The 15,276-nt window shown below is 39.7% G+C and overlaps 2 protein-coding genes across 3 annotated transcripts in view; both read right to left on the reverse strand.

Moving 5' to 3' along the window:
* fstl4 (follistatin-like 4) overlaps nucleotides 1-9,559 on the reverse strand; it is a 124,139-nt gene extending 114,580 nt beyond the window's left edge. The window contains exons 1-2 of one of the 2 annotated variants that reach the window (XM_086098423.1): nucleotides 9,526-9,559; nucleotides 9,206-9,266 (exon numbers count right to left, since the gene is read on the reverse strand). The gene's annotated coding sequence lies outside the window, so the exon portion shown is untranslated. Of the gene's footprint in view, nucleotides 1-7,652; nucleotides 7,711-9,205 lie in introns of both variants that reach the window. The other variant, XM_086098424.1, reaches the window with a different exon arrangement.
* Nucleotides 9,560-9,746: 187 nt separating this feature from the next.
* Nucleotides 9,747-15,257, reverse strand: c16h5orf15 (chromosome 16 C5orf15 homolog). The gene is made up of 3 exons (XM_086098425.1): nucleotides 15,122-15,257; nucleotides 11,529-12,682; nucleotides 9,747-11,182 (listed from the first exon to the last, which is right to left on the reverse strand). The coding sequence occupies exons 1-3, from the start codon at nucleotides 15,225-15,227 to the stop codon at nucleotides 11,048-11,050; spliced, it is 1,395 nt and encodes a 464-aa protein (XP_085954551.1). The 5' UTR covers nucleotides 15,228-15,257; the 3' UTR covers nucleotides 9,747-11,047.
* Between the last annotated feature and the right edge of the window lie 19 nt (nucleotides 15,258-15,276).

The following is a 15,276-nucleotide window of genomic DNA, read 5'->3' on the forward strand; positions in this document are numbered from 1 at the left end:
GAAAAAATCTTGTGGTTCGAAAAGTTCACTTGGCGTCACACTGCCAATGTCAGCTCATGAGGAAAAAAAAAGCACTGAAAGAAATGAAGAATTCTTCAAATGATGACGTCTTCAAAAGTTGCACGTCGGCATCCAAATTTGGGGCATTTGGCAAGCCCTGGAATTTGGCCCAAATGGCTGCTTTAAACCAAAATGGCCGACTTCCTGTTTCATTTCAAGCGTGCGTCCTTGAGTAATAAGCAAACACACGTTTCTGGTGCTGATGGTGAAGTACGCCGCCAGCTGATAAAAAGCTGTCCGCATCAAAGTGAGATGGCATATTAGCGTCTTTTAATAGCCGCGCCATCCGGGCTCTATTGATCATCATGACGTTGCTATTAAAAGACCGAACGCCCCGTCGTCTGCCGTCCAACTTGAAGGACGCAACGCACACACGCTTCTAATCAGTGCACCGGTCTCCAATCATGGCGACTAAAAAAAGAGCATCAAATGGGCGGCGTCCTCCGGGAAACGCAAACGAGACGACGACACGCTCTTTAAGAGCCGCTTTCATCCAGCGTCCGCAGCCGTTTCGTCCGACACTTGTTTTGTAAAAGCAAATGAACGGCCATTTTGTCCTGGCACTCCTTTTCCCGCCTTGCTCTGGTGGTTTTGGGTGACTTGTCCGCCGGCAGTTGCTCATAGACCGGTCAATCACTTGAACTTAAAAAGAATAAATTAATCAACATATCTTTAAAAAAAAAAAATTCATAGTCAAGAGAATCAACAATAAAAAATAAAAAAACCTTCAACTTTTTCAATACTATATTAATATATAGATGACATATATTTAAAAAAAATATATCAATTGTGATGTCTCCAAATTAAAATCTTTGAAGAGCACCTGTTATGTTAATTCTTTCAACATTTAATGTTATGAGGATGTTTTCAAAAAAAATTTGGATCCACTGCACACGTTTTTAATATTAAAAAAAAAACAGTTAGCCATTGGTCAAGCTTGGCGACTGGAAAAAAATATATAGCTTGTGCACACACAACCAGGTGAAGTATGCTCGACTCTGAACTGTATTTATTATAAATATTGAAACTGGAGTTTTCGCGAGCGCACGCTTGCAGAGACTCCCATTCACCTGAATGGAATGACACCACACCCACTAAACATCCGACATCCAATGGACCTCCAAATCATGTCTGTATCGCGTCGGCCGGTTGTGGACCGTATTTGTACGTCCATATGACCGCCAAAATAGTTTGACATATGACGTCTAACCATGGCCTTAATATGGACATTAATATGACATCCCATACTCACCATGTTTGTACTTTGTACATGAGCACAAAAAAAGTATCACATACGCTGCATTATCTGTGCGTTTTTATTTTATTTTTTTAGTTAATAAAAAAATATATAGGAATTTGTATTTGATTGTTTTGGTTGTTTTTTTTACTCGAAAGTTTACGTTATATGTGGAAATTCATTCTATCCTGCGTGTGGTATATTGCTCCACCTCTCTAGACTCTCGCATAAGTGCATTTAGTGGTCCTGCTATATATATATATATATATATATATTTATATTATTAATTTTTTTTAGTTTTTGCTGCATCTCAGCCAGTCGTCTTTGCGACACTCCATCGTCCCGTATAACTTTTATTTGCTTTGTCACCTAAGCAAATTCTCCAGTGAAAGTGACACTTTGCCGTAACGAGCATCTGTTCCTTCCATCTGCGGGGCCCGCCAACCAGTACCATGAATATTCACGTGTTTTACGGGCGGGCGGCGCTCGGCAAGAAAGACGAGAGCAAGTCCGAGCCGACAGACGCCCGGTGAAGGCTCCGCTAATTCGGAACCGCCTCTCCCCATTGTCGCCTGTTCACTCCCTCTTCTGACTTTATTACTCGCCTCCCAGTTCATTTCCGAGCCCGAGTGAGGCAAGGCAAAGTGAGGGCGTCTGCATGAATAATTCAGCCATGTTGCGGGACGATAACTGCAAATTAGACGTAAGCTGCTGGAGTGACAGTGACAGTAGAGAGCGCTTTATCCACATTTAAGTCAAGTGATGTTTTGTGGGGCAAGTTGAGACCAATCACCACCTCCCTTAACAGACACTCCTGTCAACCTCCGAGAAAAATATGATAATTGTCAATTATGGTTGTTGTAGTAGCAGTAGTATTATAGAAGAAGTAGCAGTTTCATAGCAGCAGTAATTAGTGCATGTGGTTAAGTGTATGTTAAAAGTAGTGCTGCCATTATCTAATATTTTTAGAACCGATTAATCTATCAATTATTCAATCGATGAATCGGCTAATCTGAAGCATTTTTTCCCTGATTACTGTTTAATCAACCAGTGATTGGTGTTTATTTCGTACTTCATATTCATATAGTGACTAAAAAAAAGAGGGACTGATGTTGTACTATGTTACCAGTTCGGTTATTGTTTTCCAAAGTGAAAACAGATGTTTGCAAATGTCTTATTTTAATTAAACACTGATGATAAGCAGTCTTTTTTCATAAAGGACTACAGAAATCAGTGAACAATTACTGTTGATATGTTGAAATCAGAGGATTTGGACAATTTTAAATGAAAAAAATGGGTCCAAACGATTACTTGATTATTAAAATAGTTGTTCATTAATTTGATAATCAATTACTTGTCATTAATCGATTAATTTTGACAGCTCTAGTTAAAAGCCTTCAAAGTGTGAAATAATCACATGAGCAAAGAAGCGTTTTAATTTTCTCATGATGATGACGCCATTAGTATTTGTGGCGCGACTTGGCGGGCCGCATTATGGGAGGTGGCGACCTCTCGCAGGCGAAGGGAGATTAACTCTGGGCGCAATTCCAGCGCCAATGTTTTGTCCCGCTGACCTCCGACCCCACTTGCGCCGACGTGAAATATGGATGTGGCTTCAATATTTAACATCAACATCAATGCGGCCCAACGATTGGATGCACGGATTGGGGAGGGGAAGAAATATGAGCTTGATGTCCACGGGAATGTGCACGCATTACTCACTCTGCTGCTTGATTTTTTTTATTCTTAAACAGAATTTATTCTAGCCAAATCGTACCAATCGGGTGTCTGCTGCTTTGCTAGAGGACAAAATATGATTATGATTAATAAATATACATATATTATTTTATTGAAACACTAAATTAACTAGAAGATTGTTTATGTTGATGATTCTGCATCGAGGACACTGTTTTTGAAATGTTGGGTAATGGGTACCTTCGGGAAAAATATTAGAAAGAAACAGATGTCAGTTTACAATATTACGACTATAGCAAGACTATTGTATTACTAATAATTATACTACTACGTAATAGTCATATTCTAGGACTGCTACTGTTGCTCATCGTAGTAGCATAATTATTTATGATGACAGAAGAAGTAATACTAGAAGTAACAGCAGTAGTTCTAGTATTAGTAATAGAAATAGCTGCAGTAAAAACAGTTAAAGGAAATAGAAGTAGTAGTTGAAGTAAAAGTAGTCAAAATAGAAGTTGTAGTGGAAACAGTAATACTGAAGTATTAATAGAAATATAAGGCCCGATCCCACTGAGAGACGAACGTTTTTGAAGCTAGCGTATGTTAATTTATTGTATTAATTATGTATTGATAGTAAAAGTAATGTGGTGATGGTAGTATTAGAGTTAGTGGACGAGTACCTAATGAACTGTCCAGTAAGCCGTCTTCATATTTACTGTATTTTGGCTGCACAATTTGTAGGAGAAGAAGAAGAATGGGATACAAAATACAGTGACTCTCGTCTCTAATGACTTTTCCCTCCCTCCAATTCAAACTGCTTTAATTCCTAGTATGTTTTTTTAATCTCTGCATCCATCATCAGTCATGGTGGTGCATGTATCTTCCAGGGAATATTCTCCAAGCCAGCACCAGGGAAAAAAATTGTTTCTGTGGTAGCAGACGCCGTCTTATCAGCCAACGCGCCAGCGGAACGGATCCAATTAATGAAGCTGTGCGTCACTGAAAGCTTGTTTGTCAACCCCAAGCAGCAGTCCGACAAACATCATCACATGAACATTTAGTGGAATTTATACCAGAAACAACAATATAGAGAGGAGTCAAAGTCATTGCATGTTTTTTTTATATATGTCAAAAGAGCAGCACACTCCCCCTGTCATGGATGCCGTTTTAGCCCACCTGCACTCCAAAGTGTTAATCCCGTTAGCCGCGTTAGCTCGCCACGGCATGCTATCTGTCCTCAACTGCGAAGGAAGCGTGTCAGCGTCAAGCAGGCAGGTAGGCAGCGCACACGAGACGGGAAAGACGGAATTACCCAGACAAGCGCAGAGCTTGGCGAATGTCGGGATTTGCTTGCCATAGATCAACGTAATCTCGTAAATGTCACAAGCGCAAAGACGGCTGGCGGGGGGGAAAAGCTTCCTGCCACACAGGATTTGGGCTTTTTTTTTTTAAGTCGACTGTGTCCGAAGATAATGTGAGGGATAACTGCCCAAAAATAATGCAAAAGAGCGAGACGACTTCAGCTAGCGTCCTCGTTATAAATCCCATTTCGCACATTTGTCATATTCGTAACCTTTGTGGACCTGCTTGGTATGTTTTTATTTTGATCTTTAATATTTTCCAACTCTAGTTTGATCTTTTGGTTTTTGTTTTGACGTTTAGTTTGTTCCTCAGTTTCATTTTCTTTTTACTGTATATAGATCTTTATTTGTTCCAATTTTTGAGTTTTTGTTTGTCATTATTTAGCTGTTAATTGATTCAATGGTTAATGTGTTTGATATTTCGTGGTCATTGTTAGTGCTGTTATTTGGTCATATTCCTTTTTTCATTTGTTAGATCATGAGTTTGATATTTTGAGAGTTTGTTCATTTGATCTTTCGTCTGTTTGAATTTTTAGCTAGCTAGTTAGATTTTTTGTTTGATCCGTTTGTAGTTTGCTTGTTAATAAATCTTCCACTTGTTGGCTAGTTTGATATTTCACTTGTTCTTTCAGTTTTTTTAATTTGTTCAGTTTGATCTTCGGTTTGTTCGTCGCACATTCTTCTATTCGTTTCATTTGCCAGTGTGATCTTTGGTTTATTTGAACCTGAAGTTAGCTCATTTAATCTTTTACCTGTTTGTTCCATTCTAGATTTGTTAACTAAATTTTTGGATTGTACGACATTTTTCTCATTTGTTAGCTTGATCTTTCATTAGACTGTTAGCTACTTTGTTTGATCGTTAGTTTGTCGCTTTGTTTAAGTGTATAAAAAAATGGTATACAGTTTCTCGGGTTGGAATGTAAAGTTTAATTGGCACAATCAATCAAAACCAGTGTTTCTTATTCTGGTTAGTTGACAGGCTGCATCATACTGGGAGCTCTTTTGAATAGTTTGGCCCTTTTGTTTAACTAAACAAGGTCACCAAGTTGGGAAGCGTGCTTGGCCTTGTCCAGTTATGAACGATTGCCTCTCACCCGTGGACACACTCAAGAAACAGATGAAAACGCGTCTCCCTCACGTCCTTCCCACCTGTGATTCCTGCTCGCCTTTTAGCCGACCGCAGGACGTCAGGCGGCGGCCATTCATCACAACAAACCGTTATCGAGGTGCTCGTAAATCTACCGGTCGCAGAGGGGGGACGTATGCTTTTCTGGAAACATTTCCCAAATTACTGACATGAGATTTCATTGCCACCCAGTTCAGTTCAGTGCTGCCCGAACCCAGCTGGGATAGGCTGCAGCTCCCCCCGCGACCCTTTTGAGGACAAGCGGTTAAGAAAATGGATGGATGGATGGATGGAGATTTCTATACATTGCTTCTTTTACTTCCAAAAAAGCATTAAGACAATCAATTATTCTACAGTTGTGAAGTTTCTGGCAAGCATGTCCGTGACAGGTCGAACAAAAACCAGCAAAGTAACTATACGCTGTAAAACACACAAGTAGTCGGCCATGTTGGCTTGACGCTTCTACGTTTCGCAGAATCCAGCACGTATTCAAACCCATCCGTTACTTTAATTTGTCCTTCACTGTGTAGCACGTATCTGGCTCTAACAGCGTTAGCTCACAGCTGTTAGCGCCCTCCCCTCCATCCGCTGTTCACTCTTATTAGCATCAGTCCGTTTGAGGGGCCAGAGATGGGGTGGTCCACAAGCAACAGCTGTGGCGTCAACATGGAGGACCACAAGGACCTTCTCAAGCTCCCCAAGGAATTGAATTCAAAGAAAAATTTGCCAGTCCAGATGAAACTGGAATAAATGTTTAAATCCTCTATAAAGACTTCATTTAAAATAATAGTTTTTTTTGTGTGATCCAGAACCAGGTCAATATTGTCACCAAAACTTTGACTTCTAAGAAATATTTAGTAATATTTAATAAAAACCCACCAAAGACATACTAAAGTATCCATCACATAGGTATCAATCGATATCATTATCATGGCCAGTATCGATCCAACACCAAATAACTAAGCAATGATTGCAAATAACTACAATTATATCCCCCTAAAGTTGATGAAACCAGAGGACAAAAGTATCAATACCATTTCACTGGTATTAATCAATATCAATACCAGTGCTAGGATTGATCAATTTAAAATTCACTGTTGGCATTAATGCGATATAGGTCAATATAGTAAATAACTAAACCTTCGACTTAAGAAATATTAGCTATTTTTTGATAGTGCATTCTAGTATCATTGGTATCAATATTTTTGATCAATCTGTCCACCACAATCGTAGAGGCAGCACACAAAAGCGACTTGAGACATTTATTTACCCGCTAAACAAGTGAGTTTACAGACTTGTGCGTCTGTAAAGCCGCTTGTTTGTTTCCAATTTCACGGCTCAAAATGGTGTTGTGCATCAATAACTCGCTTTCAGCTTTGCCTTTTCTTTTCTTTCTTCCCTGCGATTCTTTTCAACGGCGAGCTTTATCCACTGCGCCTTCTGCTCCATTGTGGCGGCGGCCGCCGCCTCATCAAAGCTAGACTAAAAGGGCGACGGGAAGAGTTCAGCACCGAGTATAAAAAAGGTGACTGCATGCCTGCCTGACACCCACAACTTGTCTCGCTTTTTTAATTCAATAAAAACATCATCATGAGCTACACATTAAAAGAGACGTATGAAAATGTTTCACAATTTTTGAAGTTTCCAAGTGTGTTAATACACCACAGTAACGTTAGGTGATATGGCCTTGAAATAAAATTTATTTCATTTTTTAACAAAAAAAAACATTGCAATGTAATTTAATAGGCAAGTGAAGTTCACGGACATACAAGCCAAACATTTGTTTTAAAGATTTTTTGCATTTTAGCGTAGCTTATTTGGTCCTTCCACATTTCAATTATTTCGGCTTGTTTTTGTTGTTGTTTTTTTGTCATTGTGGCAACAAAAACATAAACATACAGTATAAAAGCAGCTTCAGCATTGTTGAAGCATCTCAAATCAGCCCCCTAAAAATACATGTGTATATATTTAAGAAAAACATCACTGTCTTGCCGCCTAAGAACCCTTTCTACAAAAGCTCCCCTGTGGCAGGAAACAAGATAAAAACAGTTCCCGCCGAATGACGACGGGACGCAGACTGGTGACGATGAAATGCAAAGGTAGCTAAAAATAAAAACAGCCGCATACGTTCAGGTGATCAAAGGCAGCAATTGACAGCGGCGGACAGGCATACCAAGACGCTTGGTGATGATGTAACGGCGAGATGGGGGAAGGCCATCAGGGAGGCCAAACTATAGAAGGGAGAGAGAGAGAAACGACACAAAACGGCAGAGAGCTCGTCCAAAACGTCGGCAAAGGAAGGAAGATTGTATAAGGATAAAGATGGATTTTCAAGAAGTCCTACAAAATATCACTCATCTACAAAAGTCTTGGGACGTATCAGAACTAGAGCAGATCAACGGAAATTGAACACAACCCAATTCCAGGAAGGAGGCAACGCCACTGATGTTCTACCCTTCCCAAAAAAACATCAACAAAACGTGTTGTGATGTGCTTTTAGATAATAAAAATAGCACTCTGTAGTAATGCACTTTATAACGTAGATAACAATAACTAGGGCCCGACCGATATGGATTTTTTATTTTGGGGGGCTGAAACCGATTCCGATATTTGGCAGAATAAAATTATGATAACTGATTAATCAGCCCATTAATTTAAAAAAATGCATATGAATAAAATAACTTATTTTTTTAGCCCCTTAATGTTATTAACAATAAAGGTATGAACGGGCAGAACATGCACTGTTTTACAATACTCCGCCCTATAGTATTATTGAAACAGAAAAACTGTCCCAAAAAAATCAGTAATCTGGAGGGCAATGTTTGAATGTCATTATCTTAGTCTTACGTTGTATTTATGTATTTATTTTTAGCCTGACACTTTTTCTGCTTTTATGAGAGCAAATACTGGCCAATTAAAAATTAAATCAGCCTGCCCCTAAACAACACACACACACACTCATTAATAACAATTAATTAGAATGTAAATTATATTATGTAACAATAGCATCCAAGCCTTGGCGTGAATATTGAAAATCATAAAGTAACTGATGCCAAGCCTTAAAAAAGGATTATAGTTTTCTTTAGATACCACAAGATGGCAGCAAAGCACTATTTTTGTCTAAATCGGGTTTCCTCAGTCCTGGTCCTCGAAGGGCGAAGTCCTGCAAGTTTTTAGATGTTTCTGTCCTCCAACACACCTGATCATAAGCTCATCAGCAAGCTCTGCAGAAGCCTAACGATCCTCAACTTTACAATCAGGTGTGTTGGAAGACGGTAAAATCATAACCTGCAGGACTCCGAAACCTTGAGAACCAGGATTGGAGAAGTCTGGTCTAAATGAAACACCTCAACTCACTGAAACATGCTTACGTGGCACCAAGATATACTGGCAAAAATGTCATTATTGTCTAAATCATATAGGTCTCAAACTCCGGTCCTCAAAAAACAGAACACACCTTCACTCACTTCAAAATAGTTATTTGACAGTTGACACAAATATACTACAAGATGGCCGCAGAGCATTATTTAGAAAGAAATGTAACTCAACTCCAACGTAGTAGTTGCTAAGGAAGCATAATTCAACGCAAGGGTTCACAGTTCCCATTTTGGCTAACCATAACCTTTTATTTGTATTTTTTCTGTTCATAAGAAGTCATGGAAATGTTATTAATCACTTCCTACAACTAATTTAACTGCAGTGTACAGTGCATATAGCTTAGCTTACCTTGGTTCAGTCCCGCTTTCGACGATATGTTCCTCTCGTTGTCACCAGGTTTCTTCTTTGGCTTATCGTTCGTATCGTGTGGAAAAAAAGCAACACAAAAACGCTTTTAAAGACGACATGAATGGATGCTATGGAATTAAGAAAAGTCGCCCTCGTTGACTACCTAAAAACGGTCTCATTTTCATTTCAACCAAAGGAATAAAGTGTATTTTAGTGTAATTATCAAGAAAATTATCCAGTCTGTGTTTATTTAATTACAAATGTTTGTTTTGTCGAATAAAACTTCCCTGTCGAGAAGTCAGCCAACCACCTGCACTCACCTGTCCATTTATGGAGGAACACTTCCCCCATGTGGCGAAAACCAAGATGGCCTCCACCTGACGTCAGCCTAAATTGTCCTTAATTTACAAACACCGGCGCACAATGGTTACTGCATTCACATAATAGTATATTATATAGTTAGTATAAATAGTTGAGTTAAAAGGTACTAATTCTAAAAAATAAAAAAGGGAAAAATAAATGGCACATTACCAACAGGATCTGAAATTATTGATGTAATTTGTGCTTTATTGACAAAAACAAAAGTGATTCTACAGTTGATTGCGAGGGCAGTTTCTCTTCCAGTGCAAAAAGGAACTATCCGCCTATTTGTTCAACTCAAGAGTGTCTTCTTTTTATTGTATACAATATTTATAGAGAAAAAGAGAGCGAAAAAGGCCATAAAAGGGTGATTTACAAAAACAATTGTGTAGCAAAAAGGCAAAAATAAACATTTGTAGTAGCCACACCAACATGCCCAACAAAAAGCATACATACGATTCAATTTTTAAAATCAATTTTTAAAATTAAATGAAAAGTGGAGCTACATGCTTTGGACAATGTAATTATGCCAAAAATCATACAGAAGTAGCTCCGCCAACAAGCCATACTGTGCATATGTTAGAAAGGCGGCCATTTTAGAAAAGTCTCTTTGCCCATCTTTCTGGATAAAACAACAACGTGTCGGTCATTTGTCAAATTTAAACAATGAAGTTGTGGACTTTAATCATTTTTACTATACATTACCTATTTTCTTAATAGCTCAGTGTTTCAATATATACCAGTAGTTACTGCATATTATTTGAATGTTACCTGGCTCGTTACTATCCACTTTAAATTACCGCTGTATTTTTATTCAGTCTCGTCTAGTTCTTTTACACCGATATTGCCTTTTTAACTCAAATTTTCTGTTTGATTCTACAGTGTCCTTGTATGGTTTAAAAGGCATTTTCAAATTAAAAAAAGCATTATTATTTAAGTATTTCAACATTGAGGAAAATGTTGAAATGTTTTTTACTCAAACTATTCTACTTGCACTGTGAATTTTCCTTATCCATATTTGCATCTTTGTGCCCAACCGAAGTTTGTGGAGTTGCGAGTGGAGTATGACTTTTGCTAAAAATCCATTTCTGGGTGCATTTTGGGTAGCCGCCAACAGTGCATTTAGCGAGCGCGGGTGATCGACTGAACTTCACCGAAGTCATAAAACAAAGAGGAGTCCAACCAGGAGTCCTGCACGGCAGCATCTGGCCAGTAGGGGGCAGAGACGTAGCAAAATAATGATTGCGTAAAAGTAATTAGTGTCTTTTCATTTGTTGGAATGTTGCACTCCAATGGAACAAACCCTGACTGAAAGCGGATAAGGCAGAAACTCACCCAAAACATATTCAACTAAACACCCCCGTAAATATTTACTTAGCGAAAAAGAGACAACGTGTAAGGAAGATAATTACAAAATTTCTCTATGCAGGCAGAAGACGGGGCCAAACATGGCGACCCAACAACAGTTCCGAATGCGATGGCTCAAAAGATGTAGTCGCGCGTCATCTTGAGGGACGGCATAGCCTCGTTGACGTTCTGGTCCAGCCGGTGGTACTCGACCGTGTTACGAGAGCACAGGCTCTCCTTCCAGCGACGGCTCTGAACCAGCAGGAGGATCTGATGGGAAATGCCAAATACCATGAAATGTTTTGGTCTCAAGCAGTGCTGTCACTATCGAATATTTTTAGTATCGATTAATCTATCCCAAAAAAAAGTTTGTAATTCTTAAGTCAGTCTTCTTTCATGAAGGACTACAGAAATCAGTGAAGAATTATTGTTAATATGACAATTTTAAATAAAAAATGTCTCAGAACGATTACTCGATTATTAAAATAATTGATTAATTTGATAATCGATTACTTGTCGATTAATCTTGACAGCTCTAGTCTCAAGTGAATTGTCATCTTAAAACATATTTCGATTAATGCCAATTACACGCTACAAGAGGGAAGACGCCACTGACCTTCCTCTTGTTGTGGTAGGTGATGTAGATAATGGCCACCAGGAAAGCCAGGACGACCAGGTGGAAGAAAAAGTGCGAGTCCTCGTCGTCCGTGTTGTAGACGCCGGGCATCTTGTAGTTCACGTCTTCCTTGACGTCGGGCGTCTTCAGCCGAATCACCGTCTGGTCCCGGTCGTTACCGTCGTCCTCCAGGTGATACAAGCTGTCAGCGTACGCGTCCTGATCGTCATCTTCGCCGCCATCGTAGTCATCGTCCGGGTCCGGGTGAGCTGTCGATTCTTTCCCGGCGGGCTGCAGCTGGTCCGACTCAAATTCCTGCAGGGGGTTTGCCGTCTGCGCCTCGGAGGGTTTTACGTCAAAGAAGGTGATCTCCTCCACGGTGGCTTTGGTGGGTTCCGCGATTTTGTGGGCGTTAACGGCGGCTCCTGGAGTTTGAGACAAGACAGGTGGCTCTGTGGTGTTCGCCGCCTGGGGTGCGATAGCTTTTGTCTCGTCGGGTACTGACTTGCCATCAGTGTCCGAGGAGCCGATGACCACCGCAGATTTGCTGTCATCTTGCGTGGTCTTCATGACCGCCGCAGATTTGGTGTCATCTTGTGTGGTCTTCATGACCGCCGTAGATTTGCTGTCATTTTGCATGTTCTTAATGACCGCCGTAGATTTGCTGTCATCTTGCATGTTCTTAATGACCGCCGTAGATTTGCTGTCATCTTGCATGTTCTTAATGACCGCCGTAGATTTGCTGTCATCTTGCATGTTCTTAATGACCGCCGTAGATTTGCTGTCATCTTGCATGTTCTTAATGACCGCCGTAGATTTGCTGTCATCTTGCATGGTCTTATTGACCGCCGTAGATTTGCTGTCATCTTGCGTGGTCTTATTGACCGCCGAAGATTTGCTGTCATCTTGCGTCGTCTCTTTCGGCTCGTTGACTTTGGGGACGTTGGGTTGGACGGGGTTGTTCTGGGGGGCCTCGGTTTGGACAAGGTTCATCTTGGGGGCAGGCGCAGTGCCGAGAATCTTGAGAGGGGTCGACGGCACGGCTTTCTCTTGCGTCGTCAATACTTTTGTGTGTGTCTGAGTAGCGCTTTTGCTAACTGTGGTCTGAGGAGGACTTTGTGGCAAGTTGTTCTTGACTTCCTCGGGGGTCGCATCTACAAACAGAAAGATGAAATGAGCCAATTGTTCACATTTGGGCCGCAGCACACCAAGCGAGGTGGTTGTTTTGTTTTTCACGTTTCAGAGCCCCAACGACTGTCAAGACTACAAACCTCCGTTCAGACACTTTGTGACTACTACATACATTTTTTTTTTAGCTTGTAAATGAATATCAGTTCATGTAGAGGCGTTGCTCGGTAGGAAAGAGCTCACAGGGGATTTGAAGCAAAAAGGATCTATTCACAGTGAACAGGAGGGCTTTGTAGCATGATGAACCCTCATGACTACATGTATTCACAAGCTAAACCTTCATGCATACTGCAATGATACACGGCTAGTAATCAGGCTACAGCAGGAATGCATTTTCTTTCCTTGACGGCACAATCAGCACAGCTGCTCCAAAATGAATTATGTTCAAACCTTTCAACAGCCTAATTAAAATGACAAGAACATATTTATGTCGCCGCATTAATGACGCTATGAGGCTGTCAACAAACAGAATGTTTACTAACAGCTATAGATTACACTAAAAGTTTTGATGATGGAAAATAACTAACCAACCAATTGTCTTAAAGTATCACTAAGGAACTTTTCAACCTTAATAAAATATTTTCATAACTCTTTAGATGAAACATTGACTTAAAACTAGTTGAATGGTACCTTTGCCATGGCCTGAGGGGGTCTGTATCATTTTTACTGGCTTTGAGGAGGAACACCGTCACACACAAAACTACAAATGTGCTGACTGCTTTATGGCATACGTCACTTCCCCCTTTAACCATTCGTTACAAAGACGGAAGTCCATTTGAATGTTGTGAGCTCAAAAATGACGCAATGAGCTTGTCCTCATGAGAAACGCGGTCTTCCTTCAGGCATAATGTTACCGACTTATATGGCGGCGCCATAATCAACGTAAACTGAAAGTTCCTTAGTGTTGCTTTAAGTAATATATATATATATATATATATATATATATATATATATATATATTTCTACTTAACAGATTTTATGTTACAACACATGCATTTTAACTTAACTTTAAGGTTTATATGTTTAGCCTAGTATATTTTTTGTTTAGGTACAATTTGTACATTTTTTTTGACCGGTGGTTTCAAGTTTGAATTTAGTTTTACTCAGTTTTAATTTATTTTCTTAACTGATACATTTTACGTTACAAGTTGCAACTTAAAACATTAATTTTGTAGCGAATATATTTTATTGAATCTTTTTTACATAACTTTTAATCAACTGCCTTTGCACACCATTTTGCCTCAAATATATTATTGTTCAAAATGGCCATATTATGGTGTCACATGTCTTCTTTTTTTTTTTTTGTAAGGTTGTCTCTCAGCTAGGCACCAAATTTGCACACGAAATGACATTTAAAACAAATAAATCTTGTTGACTAAAGTGCACAGACATTTAAAGTCCATTTCTTCCCCACAGAGGCCACTGAAGCAATGACAGACATCTTACATCTGGCTCCCTTTTCCCATTGATGAAACAAAATGGTTTCTAAATGTAATTATCCAAGTTTCATATAATCAGCTCATCGGCAAGATCAGCAGAAGCCTGATAATGATGTTGATCTTTAGAATCAGGTGTGTTGGAAGACGGAAACATCTCAAATCTGCAGGACTCCAGCCCACAAGGATTCGGACTTGGGAAGCCTGATATACGGTATTGTTTCCACACAATTGAGCAAGGTAGAGCTCTGTTGCATAAACACACACGAACAAAAACAGCAGCATCTACCTGCTGAAAACACAACAGACTAGGTCTGCAGCTATGAAATGTTTTTAAGAATCAATCTTTCACCAGATTAGTTAAGTGTAAATAAATATCCCAGCTACTTCCTGGATACTGGATGAGGAGACACTACTGGAGAGTTGTTGTATTCATGAAATTGGCACAAAGTTGGACAGCATAAAATAAGGAAACAAATCAATAACATTTGCTTATCTATGCTGTTGAGTAAAAAAAAAAAAACAGCAGCTCTGCTGCGTTTAGTGAAAATTTGAGAGAGAGAATAACAAATAAAGCAACAAACGCATATTATTCGATGCACTTCCTCATTGATTCGATTGTTAAACAAAACGACTACGTACTTCTGGTTAGCAGCTATTTAAAAAAAAATAATAATAATAAATTATCCCGGAAACACGAACGCTGCAAATTAAACTTTGCATAAATCACGTCGAGATAAGATCTCGCGACAGTTGACACGTCCAAACACGACACGGTCGAGCTCGCCCTACAATGTCATACAATTACAAAAATAAGTAATATTTACTCAAAATACAATAAAATCGCGCAATTGTGAGCTATCAATCACCCCATCAAACTAGCGTGACGTGCTAGCCCCGCTCAGCTAGCGACGTAGCACGATGAGACGCACAAAAAACCGCAGTCGTGTGACAAGTATTTGACTTTACCATCCAATAAATTCGTCGGAGCTGACAAGACGCCGCCAAGTAGCAGAAGCTGGAGGTAGACAAGGTAGAGAGAGAAACTCTTCCTCCTTCTTCCCATCGTCGCCATGTTGGTTGTGCTGCTGACTGCTGAGACGAGGAAGAGGCGTGGCTCAAAC

This window comes from Leptonotus elevatus, chromosome 16 (assembly GCF_054856555.1).
Source record: "Leptonotus elevatus isolate MCC_2025b chromosome 16, RoL_Lele_1.0, whole genome shotgun sequence".
Taxonomy (NCBI): Eukaryota; Metazoa; Chordata; class Actinopteri; order Syngnathiformes; family Syngnathidae; genus Leptonotus; species Leptonotus elevatus.